The sequence below is a fragment of the Dermacentor andersoni genome, chromosome 2 (assembly GCF_023375885.2).
Source record: "Dermacentor andersoni chromosome 2, qqDerAnde1_hic_scaffold, whole genome shotgun sequence".
Taxonomy (NCBI): Eukaryota; Metazoa; Arthropoda; class Arachnida; order Ixodida; family Ixodidae; genus Dermacentor; species Dermacentor andersoni.
Window position 1 is genome coordinate 104,477,189 of NC_092815.1, and position 18,287 is coordinate 104,495,475.

The following is an 18,287-nucleotide window of genomic DNA, read 5'->3' on the forward strand; positions in this document are numbered from 1 at the left end:
AGTCCGATAGGGTTCACCTAGAAAGTTTTGCTTTAAAGTGTAGGCTAGATAGGGTGCATTCACTGTTTTCAATACAAAGTGGGTACCTTTATCAATTATTTTATGCCCTGGTATGGTAAAATGCGGGGCAATAATGAGCTGAAGAGATATTGGTGGGCTAGTCTGCACTTGATGGTTAACAGATAATGACATAAATCTTAGAACATTGCCTGGGAGAATTTTCGGCACGCTGCAGGCACTGCCTGTCTCGAGGGTTCTTTCGAGGAGCCATGCTGGTTCTGAAAATTCTGGATCCTGTGTCACTTTCAGCAAGCAATTATGAGGTTTTATCTTTTTTTTTTCTTCAGTTTTGGTATTAAAAACGAACATATCTGTAAGCTTTTTGTGACACACTTGCTCATGGCTTCAAACATAAATTTTGCACAGAGGCTGCCCTGCATCTTTACTATCTTAACTCGTTATGCAGTCCAAGACTTGGTTGCAGTTGACATTAAACATTCGTCTACTGATGAACCTAATATGAAATCCTTGGCTCACAGGGACATCATTGGTGCCATAATATTGACATGAAATTGAATATATGAAATTTGGGCTCGTGCTTTCTACTAATAAGCCACGTGTTTCTGTCAAGATAATGCAAAGTGGTTCTCTCGAAAATAATTGCCCAACCAAAGCTCTTTTAGCATTTTGCTTTAAGGTAGATCAATAAATAAATGTCGAACATTCAATATAAAGTGACTATGCCACTTTATATTATATGCTACAAAAGCAATATGACCACAGCCAGCAGAGCATACCAGCTCTTGTTTCAGATGTTGGCTCTGCTCGCTGGTCATCGATCAATTTTCTCTGGGCTTTAATCTCACACCAACAAAGGCCATTAATTGTAGCTACAATGCATAGGAACAGGTACATTCCAGCAACAAGTGGTGGCCTCTACACTTTCTCAACAGATTGCACATCTATGCAAGGGACCAATGTCAGAGAGAACACGCAATATGTGACTTCTACAACACGCCCTACCTAACAGTGGGTTCCCATGTACACCCTTGCAATTTTTATTGCGATAGCAATTATATGTTCACTCCAGGTGCACTTCCGCCATTGTCGTCAACGCATATGTTCCGTATAAAGTCCAAGTGCGATAACATCGTGGCCGCGCGCCGTGTGTTGTATGTGCGAGTGAAAGCATTCGAGGGTGAGCCGACGACGGTGGCTCGAACCTCGGGCGCGCAAGGCAGAAAGGCGGCGAGGAAGCGCACAGTCTTCCATCACGCGAAGGCACCAGGAAGTCTCTACTTTGGTAGCGACTGCGTGTATGGTGAGGTCACACTGGTCCTATATTGAAAGCGACCTGCCATGGGGACAGAGTGCGCCGAGTGCTGATAGCTTTGTGTGCGCTATGTTCTCGTCGCTTATTTCACGTTGAAGCGAGAGGCAGCACGAAGATCAATTCGCTCACTGCTGCTGCCACCCTTCATCATGCCAGCGTTTTGACAGCGAGAGCCCGCGGTCATAGAGTGAGATGTTTTCATGTTTGCTTGCGCACGTGTGGCACCATGCTTTTTAACTTAGTTATACAGCATAGCAAATGTTTACAAGTTTATACGACCTATAGAACTACTGTACTTACTTCGTATAGCTGTCCAATAATTTGCTGGCGTAATCAACGCTTTGCCTTTCGGTCAAAACTACAACTTTTTTTCTTTAATATCGCATGTGCGCCGACCGCACATTGTGCCAGCAGCCTTGTAGCAACGAGAGGCACTCCTGAAGCAAATGCTACCACAAGATACACCCGAACTGCAGTGAGCTAAACTGCTGCTATAAAGTGATCATGTTTCTAGCACAACCCAGTTGATCTACAGTGAGAAGTGAAACCGATTCTTAAACCTTTCTTCAAGGTCACAGCATTCTCTATACATCTCCCTAGGGGATATGCATAAATCGGATCATATGGGTACTCTCTCTGATCAATATTTATCTCTTTGGTTTCAATTGTTCCTTATCGCTTATAGAGCTACCAATTATCTACATTTACACTACTATAACGATTAATATATGTGTTAATAAATAATAAATTAATAATAAATGCAAATTATGCATTTTTATGCAGATACAATAAGGCATTACACTTCTCGTGACAGATTTAATTTCATTTATTATCACCTTGAAGGCCCGAAGGCATTATACAAAGGGAGTATGTTCGCTGAAGTACTCGCCAAAGAATGCTTACGCATTAAAATATCATGGTATCGACCGTACATGCAACTAGCTTGGGCCTGCAGCAATTCATGTGAGCACCAACGAAGTTTCCATCGATTGTATTTCTTTTTATGAACAGGTTCGAGTTTTAAAGGCGACATGGTGGTTATATGATGGAAGTTGTTATGTGCCCTCCAAGGAGTGTTCTACAGCAAGTAGTTTTCAAATTAGTTAATTAATAGTAGAGATAGAAATATTTGAAGTGCCGCAAACCCATGATTTCACTAGGCATGCGTCACCACCAACATAAACACTCTCTCCACTTGCCCTGTCCAGCCACCACAAGCGAAATTTATTCCCTGCATTCTCCCATACCAGAGCCGGAGGATTGCGCGACGAATATTTCACGGGCCCCACCTTGCTTTACAGTGAAGCTGTTTACCGCTACCTCCCAACGGCACAATCATGTCCACGGACAGAAAAGTGCAAGCAAAAATCATCAGCAATGACTCGTACCTCCCTAAGCAAACAAAAAATACATCATAGAGAACATGTCGAAAACTGTGATAATCAATGGCTCATACCCGTGGAAGCAATGGCTCATACCCCCATAAGCAAGCAAAAAAATCCAATGTCTCATAGCTCCGTAAGGACATTCCCCTAACACACCCAGATTGGACATAGAGTGTTTCATGCGAACGCACTTCTTAGAACTGGCAAGTGACCACACGACTCCGGTCACCCTTGTCCAGTTCATCGGCGACGAGTTTGCCTTGATGTGCTTCACCGATGCCACTCAGCCAACCACCACACACGGAATATGTATTGATCTTACGTAAGGAAAGAATGTTTCTGCGGTTAAAACTGAAAATTTAGTCGTATATCATAGTGACCACAAAGCAGTGGTGACATGTGTTACAAAATAAAATGTTTGCCAAAGTTTACTGTTTGTCTCATCGCCATATTGTAGGTAGTGGTCCCCTCGCAGCTTCGCAGTCCAAGCACCTTCACAGGGTGGAATGGGTCCTCAATTTTTTTTGCTCTCTCTCTGGCATTTTTGCCAAGTGGCGCACTTCGGGCGATTGTCTCATGTGCAAGCTTTTGCGTTTGTGTCTTGTTTCGCACAGAGGGTGATTTTGGCCGCTCTGCACGAGACTACCTGATTAATGTTATAAGTCAGTGCCACACTCACAAGCACTGAGGCAGGCGCGAGAGGATGAAAGAGCACGATCGCAGCACTGGAACATGGTAGAAAATGACATAGTTCAATTCTCTACACGCGCAACTGCACGTGGAACCAAGCTGACGAAACGGATTTACACCTCTATTGCTATGGTACATACGAAGTAAAACAAAAACACGCAGATATTCAGTTTGTATGTTTTATTATTTATCTAAACTTTAATTAATCTATTGAAGCAACAGGTAAACAAATAACTGATGTTGCCTTGAAATTTTACTTCTCGAAGTCGCACGTCACACTGTATTTAGGCGATATTGATTGATTCTTTATCGGTTTATCACATATACATGTGATGGGAGGCGAAGGGAAAAGCCATTCAAGGATGGCTTGAGGGAGTCCTTCGCCCCCACGCTGGCAAAGACAACAGCAGAGGCACACATGTCCTCTTCACATGGTCGTACACTTTTACAAAACCATCATATTAAGCACAACATTGCCATAAACCTTGACAAAACCATAAAATTAAACACATTAGTTACTGTCCTACGTAGGGCATCATGCGTTAACATACTTTACTTCACCTCAGCATTGAATGACAGCACATTTCATAACAATGTACGCTTAGTAATAGTGACATTGAAACAATATAATTAAATAGCAATCATAAACAGCTCTAGTGGTCAATGTTAGGCTAGAAAGAATGTGTACAAGTAAGATAATGTTGCTTCGCGAATATCGATTTGTTTTTTATTAAAATCATTTAGTAGACGTGGAAGTTTGTTTTGGAGCATTTGCCGACCATAGCCAGTGTGACAATATGGAACATTCCATATTTCTGTTGTTCTAGTGGCATATGATGCTTCCTTTAAATGGAGATTCACCAAACCCATGAAGATAGAATTATGACAGTCATAGTTAAGGCGATATTCACGCAACAATTTATGCTCATATGTGTCTTGTACTCTGATTATTTTAAATTTTTTAAAGAGCTCCACAGTAGAATGCCGGAGTGGCACATTCTCAATTATTCTCAAAATTCTTTTTTGCATTACTAATAGCCGCGAGAAATTCGATTGTGTTAATCGATTGTTAATTCGATTGTCCCCCAGACCAAATGACAATAGTTTAGATAGGAAGCGAAGAGGGCATTATAGATTAACAATTTTATTGACTTCGGAATTAAGTAGCGGTTTCTGTTCAGAATTCCCGTTATTGCACCTAACTTTTGTAATATCGCATTGATATGCTCATCCCACTGCAGTGATTCTGAAAAATGCACACCAAGTACTTTAATAGACCTAACTAGCTCTATCTCTGAGCAGCGATAAACTAGGTTACGTACTACTGAAACCTTCCTGCCTATATAATGAAACATCACAGCCTTTGTTTTCTTTGTATTTATCTTTAATTGGTTATTATCTGCCCACGTGCTTAGTTCCTCTAAAATGGCATTACCTTTATGAAAAAGTTCGGCATCTGATGAAGACGAAACAAATATGCTAGTGTCGTCAGCATAAATTATAAATTTACCTTCTGAAGATATATGGACTATGTCATTTATATATAAATTAAAGATCAAAGGCCCGAGAATGCTACCCTGCGGTACTCCCGAGATTATTTGCTTTCTGTCAGATACCATTTCATTCATTGACACAAACTGAAGTCTTTCCTAAAGATAACTTTTCAGAAGCATCAGGGGAAGCCCACGAATGCCATAGTGACTTAATTTGTCAAATAAAATTATGATTTATGTAATCAAAGGCTTGCGTAAAATCAACAAAAACACCAAGAACAAATTGTTTTTGTTCAAATTTCTCCAATATATATTCTTTCTGGTCGAGAAGAGCTAGTTCTGTTGATCGATTTTTTATAAATCTGTACTGGCATTTCGTTATCACGTGCTTGTTACAGAAAGGATATAGTCGATTATAGATTATTTTCTCGAAACCTTTAGAAAATACGGGCAGTATCGACACTGGTCTATAATTCGAGACGTCTTTTTTGTCTCCTTTCTTATATAAAGCCACTACACGAGCCACTTGCATTTTGGATGGAAAAACCATCATATCATAAAACCATCATACAGGCCATGTGTGTAGATGCACATGCGCGATTGGCGTCGACTCCGGCTCTGTGCACGGCACCCGCGATAAGGGCAAACTACGTCTGGTTTGAAATTTAAGCTCTTTCCACGGCACATAGGGATAGCAGACACGATCGTTAGCACGCATTGTATGTACCGAGCTTGTGAACTCAAAATGGCTAAACCTGGTGGCGGGCCCTTTAAAAGGGGCCCTTGTACCGTATCTCGTAAAACTAAACTAGTATCTCTTGTACTGGTCCAAGCATTTGCCTAAATGCTCATTCATGCTGTTATATGCACTGTTTATGCTGGTGTGTCAAAGCATACCCTCTTTGGATCACTGCAAGCAGATGAAATGAACAGCTGCTGCACAATGTTGCTCTACGTCTCAACAACGAAGCAAGAACAAACTGCAACTTATGTCTCATATTTTATTTTCACAAACATGCATACATACACATGAAACTAGCAGCTTTTGTAAACCTTACGAAGGAACGAGAAATATTCGGCCCCCAAAAATGGCACTTACGGAATGAGTTCTTAGTGAAAAAAAAAAAAAATTGAAAAGCTGCTAAAAATAGTCTTTACTCCTATATCCACAGACAAGATCCTTTAACAAGTTTGGACGGCACTCTTTCCTGTGAAGGGAATAAGCTCCCTTACACAAGGTCATATAGTAAAAGCTACTACATAAACTTCTCATAAAAGAGACAACATGTGGATGGAATGTGCGTCCTGCACAGTGTGCAAGCCTCGTTCTGAAATGTTTCCAAACAGTGAAGTAAACATTAAAATGTTTGACAAAAATCTAGCACAGGTACAGAGAAATAAACATCCCCATATAAGAGGCACTTAAGTTGCAACAGCAGAAGTTATTACCCTTGGTTACTAAAACACTAAGCACTTCGACGAAATAAATTTTTAGGGAATAGGAAAGTCACCTGCTTATCAACAATATAATTATACGTCTTTAGTAAAACGTCTAATGACTACTGCTCAAGACAACTGTTACCACGTGCAGTCATGGTGTACTCTGGCAAAAGCAATGGACACAACCTGTTCCAGCGCCAGCCAAAATAAGTAAATATACAACCTCAAACACGCAAACCATTTGACTGGACAACCGTTACCAGAACCTGCACACCACACCTAAACACCCGTAACCAGCACAGTGTCTAATGGTGCAGCTTCACATTTCATTATCTTTTAATCATTAGATATGGTATTAAATCATGCAGCAAGAAATCTGTTTATTTAAAAAGAGGCACATTAACCTGACACGAGCACAGAGGCCAGATTTTGCAATAATTCCTTTTAAGACCCAATCATTTCCCCTTTTTGTCACTGGTTTACATTTGCCATCGTGTGCCATTTGCTAAAACTGGCAATGGTCGGTATAACAATTGGCACTGGCCAAAATGGTAGTGTTGATTGGTAACATGATTGTCCTGACAATGCTCACATCATTGCACACACCGTTTTCGCCATGACTGGCCACTCAAATGTGAGGCTCAGAGAAAAAAGCAAAATGAAAACAATCATTACAAAATACAGCCCCAGGAACAGCCTGATAAACTCGAGCCCAACTCTGAAGTGCGTCTACCTTTCTGTGGTGCATCTACTTGGTCCATACATTTTACTGCTTTTTGAGAATTGATAGTTCAAAGCTGTGAAACTGCTAAAATGTCAGAGAAACCCAATGCACAGAAAGCTATATGAATCCTACATAAACAAACCACATAAATTTGCAACTTACTGTTGCTTCTTGAAATATTCACAAAGAATGTGGAGCAATAACCTAACTGCATGTCTCTTCACAGTAAATATCCTGGTGACATGTCAACTGTCAAGTCAATTAAATGAATAATTCCAGGAAGTCACTAAAGCATTTCCTTGACCTTGTTAAGATGACTAAAGCACTTTACTGAAGCAAGCACAAAGAATGTTGTTGTGGCAGGACAACATTCTCGAGTTTCAAAGCTGACTACCCAACATTGTACATTATCTCCAACAGGCTTCTCTGCTCAACTCTGCCAAATATGTGAGTTGGTAATAAAAATCTGTTCGCTTTAACCACTTGTCAAGCACTAAGACACCACAGTACAAAGTCACAGCAGAGTCCTTCAAACACATCATATACAGTCTGTAAATGTCAAATTCACCTTTCACATGTTACACAACACCAAATATTGCTAAAATATCATCTACATTAAAAAAAAACCTTCCAAAAATATCTGTAACAGTCAGTGTAAAAGAAGTACAGAAGTAAGACAGCTGGCACTGTACAAATGCAAGTTGTTACAGAATCTGTTGGCAGCTACCAATACAGATACTGAGGATATAAAAGCTAAAGCAAGATAATAACAATCACAACCACCAGTCTGATCAGTATATGATTTCTACATTTAAAAGAGAGGTGCACATCCATAAGAACAGGGGAGGGGGGGGGGGAAATCGGCAGGTGCAATGACAATACAGCCCAACTGCACAAAGGAAAACAACGTTGTCAAATCTTAGAACCACGAAAGAATGTTATACTTTCCTTAATGTTCATGGGGGCCGAAATGAATTTAGTAGACACCCAATGCAATCTTCCCATTTCACGTGATTTCCCACTTTATATGATCATGACACAGAACATTAGAAAAATGCCTTTAAAACAAAGAGAAAAAAACTTCCATTTTTCCTGTCTTTGTTTTTCTTAACACATCAGTGGGGTTCTACTGTATCAGTTCTTACTGGCTGCAGAGCTAAGTGAAGCCTTTCTCTTACAGAAACACTTTGCCAGCTCCACAGCACTTGCATTCTATAGAGAAAGAAGCATGCAATGATAAGGCCAATCAATATGCCCACCAACCATACACCTCAATCTCGTTTATAGCTGCCATAAGTTAATGAAAAAGTGTGCAGCTTCACACTGTCTCTCTTGTGCTACAAGCTGTAGTATACTATGGGTCCATCAGCTGTCAAAAATGACCTTCCAGGCACTTGAAAAACTTCCCAGCCAACTTGGACATCACAATGAAAATGTTTTAAGAGCACTCATTGCTTCGCTTGCAGTTATTGTGTGGCTACAGAACACTGCATAGTTTTACGAGCCATACTAAATGAGGAAATAAGGCAGGACTCATGAGGCAGGCACACTGGAAGTGCATCCAGATGGGAGACTGTCCGTGCAAGGGTGAGCCTCATGATTTCTCATGATTTGGATGTCAAAATTGGAGGCAATGATACATACACAGGCACAAATTGCTGCTGCTGTCAATACTCTGCCCAAACGTTCAAGCAGGAACTGCTCAATTTTACTGAAATAGCAAGACGTGGTGAACCTGCAAATACTTAAAGAACGGCATAAAAACAAATAACCACATGTGGAGAAAGGTCAAAGCTGATGGCCCAACAGTAGTTTGTAAAGCTATTAGGCACTTGTAGTTCAACAGGGGGCTTAATTGGCAGCTGCAGGCACCAAACCACTAAGGGGGCAGGCAGGATATTTTCTTACTTTATTAATAACAAGCTCTTCTTAAGCTGCTGGCTACATATGGAAACTATGAGGAACATACGATGCCATAGCAGGAACCTGCCTCCCTTCTAAACAGGAGTGACTGCCCCTAAAAAAAAAGAAACAGTTGCACTTCTATGTCACAAGAAATAGCAGCCTCATAAGTCAACACATGCAGTCGTGCTCATTTTGAAATTCAACAGCATATGAAAACTGAACAGTTTTGCAGTCATTAAAAAAAAAAATACATGGCATCTAGCATGTGGTACCACTACTTCATCTTTTGGAAACTCACTGGTCCCACAGTACAGCAGTGTAGCGGTAGTGCACACAACACTTTCTCAACCAAGAGTGGTCGTGGCACTAAAATCAGTAAAAGGACATGGCTCTCCTCTTGTCAGAGCTCCGTGGTCATGACAGTGCGCCTCTCTACATGCCGTTTGGGGGCAGGGACATCGGTCGAGCCAACATGCCATGGCGACAGCTGGCTGGATGTGCAGTTAGACAGCGTACGCTTGACCACTACGGGTGCGGCAACCCCACCGTTGCTGATGCGTGGATGCGTTGCCGAGGAAAGCGAGCGCGTAACGGGATTTGCCCCAGCAAATGACGTCTCCTGCGCACACAGAGAGAAAAATTTGTGGCCTGTCAGACAGCTCTTTATTGCAAACTTGTTTATTGCAAACTTGCAGACAATCAATAGTTCTGCATGAGCTGCGCGGTCCACACTGTGCATATTCCATAGGCACACTGGCATGCTGCATGTACAGTATGGTTCAGCATAAAAGGGAACACCTAGCAGGTAATGGAGTTCCATTGTACAGTAATTCTGCATCACGATCATGTGAGGTTAAGACAAATGTATATACAGAAAATGGTGCCATTAAGAGTAGACAAAACAAAATATGAGTTCAAGGAATGTAAACAGTTTCCGCACTAAAAGTGCATGTGAATAGAAGTTATTCACCTCAACAAACCCTGGCTGCTGTAACTAAATGGAAGTCCAACAACCTCACCTCTGATGTGGGGCTCCAAGAAAGGAAACACTGAATGAATTACTACTAGTTTTCTTCAGAATTCTGTTCATGCCAACTACAGTAGACCACCTCTAAAATGAACTTTTAGGTTCTTGCATCATCTAAGCACACTAAGGAATTTTGTTATGTTTTGCATGAGCATTTTGAACTGCTGTGAATCTGTACTGATAAGATAAACCGATTTCCAAATCTTCTAATGTTAGCATGAAAGGAAGTCCACTGTAGTGATGACAAACCACAAGACTGAACTTGTAAATATGCCATAACTAAAATTGTTAGCAGTATTCCCATACAACATGATTTCAGTTTTACAAATTCACCTACAGCAAGCTGCAGTAAGGCAGTACCACAAAATTGCGCTAAAAAAGTTATGGCACTTTCGTGCAAAAATTGTTCAGTGCTACTTATGTCGCACAGTACAGCTGGCTTGCAGAAAGTGAAACCACTTGATTTCAGCTGCTAGTTAGAAAATTCTACACTGTGTTCTGCAACAGTCAATCCCCCATTTCTCCAATTTCTAGCAAGAAGAAAAAAGTGAGTTGAAGCTCCAATGTCTAAAATCCGTTAAGCAATGCCTAAACCAGCTGAAGTGACTGCCGAGACCTACAGCCCACATCAACATCAACGTCAAACACATTTCATCCAAGCTTTGCAAGCCAATTTACTCTAGTCATGAGGGCCAGTAAATATGACTTTAAGTGTGGCACAGAGATCAAGAAACTGTGCAAGGCAGGGTAGGTTGGGGAAGACCAAGAGGTACCACTGACACAACAGTGAAATGCGACTAACTCAAAACAGACTAGAATTAGGAGTGGGCAAATATTAAAAACTTCAAATACGAATTGAATGCTGTAGAACCCACTTATAACGACGTTCCAAGTGCCAAGAAAATCCCATTGTTATAACCAACAATTGTTATGACAAGGTTGCATGAAAAACAGACGGGACAAGCATTCAAACAATTTATATTAGGCAGAAAGAAGTACAGACAAACCCACTTGTAGCGTTACTAGTTTTCGCAATAGTAGGCTGTAACAATAAGCAGCTGCTGCACTGTGAATTTTTGTGCGTGTTCTGTGATAAAATAAACTGTTTACTACAATGTTCCCATGCCGTGTTATTGGCTGTAACAATTATATCTGGCTACTGGGTGGCTGCGCCGAAAATAAAAGGAATGCGAAATCCAGAAAAAGAGAAAGAAAATTGCAGCAGAACTCATCTCGCAATGACTGTCGACGGTAATGTGATCTAGCGGCATATTGTATTGCTGAAGTTGCCTTCATTTAATACCTGTATTGTTCCTTCCAAGACTTTCCTTGTTTCGGCTATACATAATATACACTGTCTCCAGTATTAGCCCACATTGGTAGGGCACTCGCCCACGCAATTCACCATGAGCATGATGGCATGACAACTGTATGACGACCACGCAGTTCTAACTATGGAAAGACAAAGATGGAATAATTTCGATGCAACGGCAAAGCGGTATGACAAGATTACGATTCTCAAATAATGATAATAGCATAATGATGATGACAACATGACGTTGCCGGCATGAAGACAATGGCATAACGACGAGTGTATGACAATTATGGCATGACGACGACAGTACAACAAGGTGACTAATACTTCCTGTCACACTGGACGTTTTAACATCATTTGAATCGAATGACATTATTCGGTTGCAACACGGCTATTTTTAATGCCATTAGAATCTAATGATTTCTGCAATCGAATGAGTTCGAGAAACTCATTCGGCTTCGCACTTGAAGTGAATGTATACTCTCCACCCCAGAGACAAAGCAAAATATGACATTGAGCGCTCATAATTTCAGAAGCATTCATATAAAGAGGTAATTTTGCGTAGTTTAAGGAATTTGTCATTTTAACTAGAGAAAAGCTGTTCGGCAGGCTGTCACAAAATGTTTTTACTCTCCACCTCAGTAGCGTCTGGCGGCCGTTACTAGTTGGCCATACTGCAAATTATCGGGCGCCTCTATGCACATGTTTTCAGCGTCTCAAATGGCACCTGCACCTCTTTGACGATCAAGCCTCTTCCTCTGATTAGTATGCGTTGCTCGCAATGCAAAGCACGCATCAACCAGCCGCTTCATCTACTGCAACTGAGCGTCGTCGTTCAGCGCTACCTTGTCAGTCATACTGTTTGTTTGCAACTTATAGGCTATGGCTACTAAGCTGGCTAAGCCTTGTTTTGGATTATAGTGCCCAGACATTCTGGAATTGGTAGTTTTATATGCGTGTTATTTCAATGGAGCAATGCCCCCTATCTATATTAAAATAAGTAGATTGACTTTTCAGACATTCTACACAATGCTTTTTCTACTTTTCCCACCATTTTATTTGCAATGATCGCCACTGATATCATGACTTAATGACATAAATTTTTCCTGTGTAGCACCACCACGGGTCAAATGGCATGCGTTTCATCGAAGGTCATTCGAATCTAATGACATTAGAATGTCCAATGCGACAGGGGTATAAGCTGGAATGACCATGGCAGAATGACAACAATGGTATGACAACAGGTGCCCAAGAGTGACTGTCTGATGATGATGCAATGACAACAGTAGCATGACAACAGCAGCATAATCAGAATTAAATGGCAGCCGAATTACGATGAAAAGATGCAGATGGAATGACGTCAATGAAACAACGTAGGCAGTAAAGTGAATGCCAGGATGACAATTAGTTGACATTTCTGAACTGATGAGAATGGTTGAACGGCAGCGTGGCGAAGACGCCGTGATGACAATGTTATGACGACGACGGCATTACAAGAGTCGCACGACAAAATTGGAATGATGATGACCACAATAGCATCACAAAGACAGCATGACAACGAATGCATAACAACTGTACGATGATGACGTGTTGACAACAATGGCATTGCGACGAAGGCATGACAAGAGGTGCATGACGAAGCTGGAGTGACAACAATGAAATGATGACAACGTCATCACAATTACGTTCTGATATGAATGCATGACTACTGCGTGACGACAACAGCAGGAAGAGTCAGATGACAAAGATGGAATGACGACAATGCCACGACTATGACAGCATCCTGACCATGAGCACATACTGTTGGATCTGGAGGACAATACCAATTGCTGTCCCCCAGATTTCTTGACCTTGCTGTTGGGTACGGGAGTTGGCCGAGGTTGAGGAGGACTTTGAGATGAAAACTGGAGGTTTATTTACATTATTTACAGTGAGAGTACAAAGAAATTAATCGTCATAAAGTCATTACGGGCCGGAAGCAACTCGGACGCTGCGGCCCATGGCAAGAAGCTCGAAAGAGATGAATGAAGGAATGCTCCCTTGCTGCTCCCGGTCTGTGTTTTTTAAGCCCTTCGGTGTCTCGAAGTCATGTCACATTCGGCCAATCGGCGAGCCCGATCAGGTGACGCCATTTTCGGCCAATCGGCGAGCCCGCTCAGGTGTCGTCATTTTCGGCCAATGGTAGGCGCCCGTGCGAATGTGTCACACCCGGCGCACAGGGTCACTCCTTGGGCCCCAATTGTCCGAGTGCTTACTTCTCTCTGCGGTATTGTCATCCTGACTTGCAAGCGCCGTCACAATAGGCGGAAGGGGGCGACGTTTCAGTGCTACAAAGCAGCTTTGCTCGGGCCCTGCGTTACCTGGAACCGTGCCAGGCTCCCGCTACACTTTCGGGAAGAGTCAAGCAGTGAATAGCTCCACCTGCGGCGCACGAGGTGGGGGACGCCAACTCGTTTGCACGTGCCGCGCCTCAGGAACGGGGTAGATATGCTTCTGCGCTCCTTAATTAGCTGTGACACGATTCAATGTGGTCTGGTGAACTCGAACGAGGCTCAGGAAAAGGTCCCGTATCTAACAATACCTAGTGGCCAAAGCAATTGGACAACTTAGGCCACTATGTCAGCGTAGAAGGTGTGACAATGACGACATGACGAGAGTCAAATGACGAAGCTGGAATGACAACTATGGAGTTACAATGGGTGCAGAAAAGCAGCTGGCATGTTTCTTATTTTTCTTTTTCTTACTTTTTATTTCGGCGCGCACACCCTGCAGCCATACTTAATTGTTATAACCAATAACACAGCATGGAAGCATTGTAGTAAGTGGTTTATTTTACCATAAGAACACATTACAAATGTTGACAGTGCATCGGCTGCTCATAGTTATATCCAACATATTGTTAAAACCGGCATCGTTATAAGCAGATTCGACTGTATTACATACTAACTATTCATCAAATATTCGCAAATAATCAAATATTTCCCAACAAACGATTGCTCAATGTCGCATTATTGCTCTCCGCCTGTTAAGGTATCACAAATTGTCAGAAGTGAAACAAGGACAAAAATTTTCAAAGCAACGCAGAAACAAAATGGGTAATCCAAGCTTTGTTTTTGGTTTTGTAATGGAAGTCTACATGAAAGCCTGCCTCTTTTGCTTATAGGCTGTAATTTAGTGTTTCACGCAGTTTAGTCATGTAGCAGTTTTATCTTCTAAGTTACAACCAGTGACGTTTTCTTTGGAACGGGCCCTTTTACCTGTGTCTACAGCACACAAATCCTTTAACAGCCTTTTCTTTCGTTCATCCACTATTTGTGACCTTTTTCTTTTTACAACAACTTATTTAGCATTTCTGAAAGTTAGACAAACAGTATCCATTTATTCTTGCAAAGCTTGTTTGCAACCAGTCTCTCTAAAGATGTTGAGAGACTATTTGTGCAGTTCTTCTATTGACACTTTAGGATCTTGTGTTTAAAACTGATCCTAATTGTATGTGAAGCTGGCTGTCTTTTTTTGACTAGACAGTACAAGCATGGTACCTAACTATACCAAATTAAATATTCATGCTATAAATATATGCATATTTATTTGACTATTTGGTATTTGATACTATTTGTATTTGATTCGTATTCGAAAAATTTTATATTCGCCCACCTCTAAGTAGAATGCACCTGTGTTCTGCGACCACTAGCATACCTGCCAACCTGCGAACTTAATATTAACAAGTCCTGCAGACACAACATCAGAAGGGAGGAGAATGCATATCATTAATACAGTAGAACCTCGTTAAAACAATCCCGTTTCGTACAATTTCTCCCCCAGCACCAACATTTACAATCGAGGACACAAAAAAATGAACTAATACAGTTACGCTTCTTTTTTTAGCGGTTCATACATTGCTAGAAAATGCTATCTTTCAGCATAAATTTACAGTATATTGCCAAACTGCGATTGTATGATAAGTTTTCAAGTCGCTATGTCCCATGTGAAAAAGAACAGCGTGAGGCATGTGCGATCGAGTGAAGCAATAGGTGCTCGCCACAGAACACGAACGTCCGTGTCGCATGAAAATGTCGGCACACACCTGGTTTCCTCTTCAGCAAATCTCCTACAGAGTTCTCGAACATCACATTCACAGCTACTGCCACAAACCCTACTGTGATATGCACCTTCACCTACCTGTTTCACAATGTATGTGGCATAGAGCCACTGGAAACATATTGCATGCTTTTAATAGGCAACAACCCAAACGCACCACCGTTCCCTGCTGCAGACTCCGCGACATGAGCGTCACGTTTCACTAAGGCAGCATCACATTCTAGCGTCGCCCGCCAACCTGATTTCAGTTTACCATAGCTGTCTCAAAACACTGTGCAATGGCAAAACAGAAGATAACACAGTGTACGTCGATGCCTCATGTCACGATTCTTGCCAAGTGGGCGCATCAAAACTTCCCACCAAATGCACAGCCCGAAAAAGCTGCTGACTAGGCTGAATTCGAGGAGCGCAAACGTAAGCTTGCAGAAGCTACAAAAATGACAGCGTGCATCTTGGGCCGCTCAAACACTGTTAGCTTGGCGTGCGTCGGCATCTCGTGCTGTAACTATTCATGAAATGCTTTGCATTACGTAGAAGTCAGCTATAGTAGTAGAGTCTGCCCAATTTTTTAGTGACTTCAGATTGTATGTTGTTTCACTTACTATGTTTTTTCTCAAGTTTCTTTCCAAAACATATGAATGTGGTTCTACTGTATTTGCCCAGAGAACACACATTTTGTGGGATACATACGCACTTCATTAACGGTGATTTACCTTCAGACACAGCACACAAGCAGCAGCAATCTTGGAACAGGACGAACGCGCAAGCAACACATTGCGTTTAGATAAAAGTGATATTTTCAGTCACTTCACTTTTGTCGGCATTGCCTTTTAGGTAGTTGTCAGAATAAACCTGCTTTAAGTAAACTGTGTCCCGTCACAATCAGAAGACCTCCAAGTGTATGTTCGGAGACTAACAAGTGCAACTTTTTTGCAGACAGATATTTTTTTTTTTAAAAGCTTTATGAAACATTAGGAAAATCCTTGAATGAGCACAAATTCGCAAACCTTACAGAAAATTCTGGAGAGCTGGCAGGTATGCACTAGTGTTCATGACAATCACATGGTCCAAGCTGTCATGACGATTCCTAAGGCTGCAGCATGCTTGGCAATCGATTATGCTGTGACGCTGCATCACACTTGTAAACAGCTGTGCATGCCAGATGCTCTCATTGTCTCTCAATTTATGCTGACAGTACAGCCTCCGTCATACTTGGCCTGAACACACTTTAAGCGCCCTTTTTGCTTCTCCTGTAAATATTGCTGGAGATTTCTGGTTGGAGTGCCTTGGAAAGTGCTTGCTTTATGCAACTTCCTTTCAAAGCATTAAAAGTTTGCTCCTTGCAGCCTGTGTTTCTTAGAAACAAGCTTGCATGGACGTGTCTTTGCTGTTCGGGTTAAGTCTGACGGCGACTGTACAGGTCCATTCGACTTTCCTTGCACTTCACGAATGGGTTCAGATTAGCTAATTGTCACTTCTGTGCTTAGGCAAATAAGCTTGGCACTTTATGAAATCTACACTAACACTGCCACGAGGGCAAAGAATGCTGCGTATTCATCACCCACAAACTAATGGCGACGTGCATGTGCCACCATGCCCCACTGGTGACCCGTACAGTGAAGTGCAAAGCTTTCTGAACTAGTTCAGCGAGTGCGAGCAATAGTGAATGGACCTCACAACAGGAGGGTGTGCAGTTGTGAGACTTACAGTGAGTACCACACCATCCAAGTTCTTTTTGGGGAGTGTTGGGGGAGATGGTGGTGGTGGTGGCAGTGCTGGCTCAAGGGTAGCAGTGGGAGGAGGAGGAGGGGCATGTTCAGCGGGTGCACTAATGGGTTTCTTGGACGGCAGGAGCGAGGTGTTGGGAGGGGGGTTGCTGTGGTTGCTGTTGTTAAGCAGCAGTGCAGGGTCAGCCTTGCAGCCTGCCGGCGGCAGTGTTTCCTCGTCCTCGCTATCAAATTGAATGAGTAGCTGCGAGGAATCAGGGCTGCTGGCACGTGGTGCCTGCTGGTGCGCGCATGCCGGCAGCGGGCTACAGCCGCCTGCGTTGGCGCTAGCGGCACCACTGCCGGCAGACAACCCCGGTGACTGGTGGTGAGAGGGGAAGGAAAGGAGGGAGTGGCACAGAGACAACGGGGAGGAAATCACTGTGGTTGTTCGGGTTACAAAAGCTGCACTCCTTGACACAATCACAAACAGCATGCAGCAAACAACATGCTTCATATTTAATGGGCAATTTATGAGCACTAAAATGGTTAGGCAGCTTAGTCAAAGAAAATATCATAGATCACTGACCAATTATAACGATGCTAGGTACTGCTTTACATCCTACACAAGATATATTTACACAGGACTGATTTTGACCACGTAGGTATATTTTAATTCCCACTGAAATCAGACCGAATGTGTGTCCGAGTCCTATCCTTGTTGGAACATAGCCACCATGGTTGAGAATTCAATAAATCATCTTGCTTAGCAGCAGTATGCCTTATTTGCTCAGTCACTGTGGGAGGTTACCACGTTACTGCCTTTATATGCTCCTTGTCCTCAACTAAGCCAAGATCAAGACACCGACTAACTCTCAAACTGGTGAGTGACTATGATATGTCTGGACTTTGCCTTCTTAAATATAAAAAAATAAAGAAGAATTCAGCTATTCGTTGGTGCCCATAATTCGTGCTTTAAAGTTTCAGCATTTTTGTGCCAATTCAGAGGAGCACAGGATGCGGAGGCGTACATACTAATTACTGCCCTTAGTGCTAATTCTTCAAATTTGTGAAATATTTTTTTATTAGAGTTCAGGAAAACAAACATGCTTGTTAAGACACTGCAAATAGATGGCTTGCACTGTCATTGCCAAGTAGAGGAACACAAAAG

At 42.1% G+C, this 18,287-nt stretch overlaps 1 protein-coding gene across 2 annotated transcripts in view; it reads right to left on the bottom strand.

Annotated features, from left to right (window-relative positions):
* Positions 1–5,888: 5,888 nt before the first annotated feature.
* The window catches only part of yrt (erythrocyte membrane protein band 4.1-like yurt), a 42,743-nt gene continuing 30,344 nt past the window's right edge, over positions 5,889–18,287 (bottom strand). Inside the window, exons 16-17 of one of the 2 annotated variants that reach the window (XM_050188289.3) lie at positions 17,118–17,498; positions 5,889–9,589 (exon numbers count right to left, since the gene is read on the bottom strand). In XM_050188289.3, the coding sequence (XP_050044246.1) occupies positions 9,371–9,589; positions 17,118–17,498 (600 nt within the window). In that variant the 3' untranslated portion in view covers positions 5,889–9,370. The remainder of the gene's footprint in view (positions 9,590–17,117; positions 17,499–18,287) is intronic. The other variant, XM_050188290.3, reaches the window with a different exon arrangement.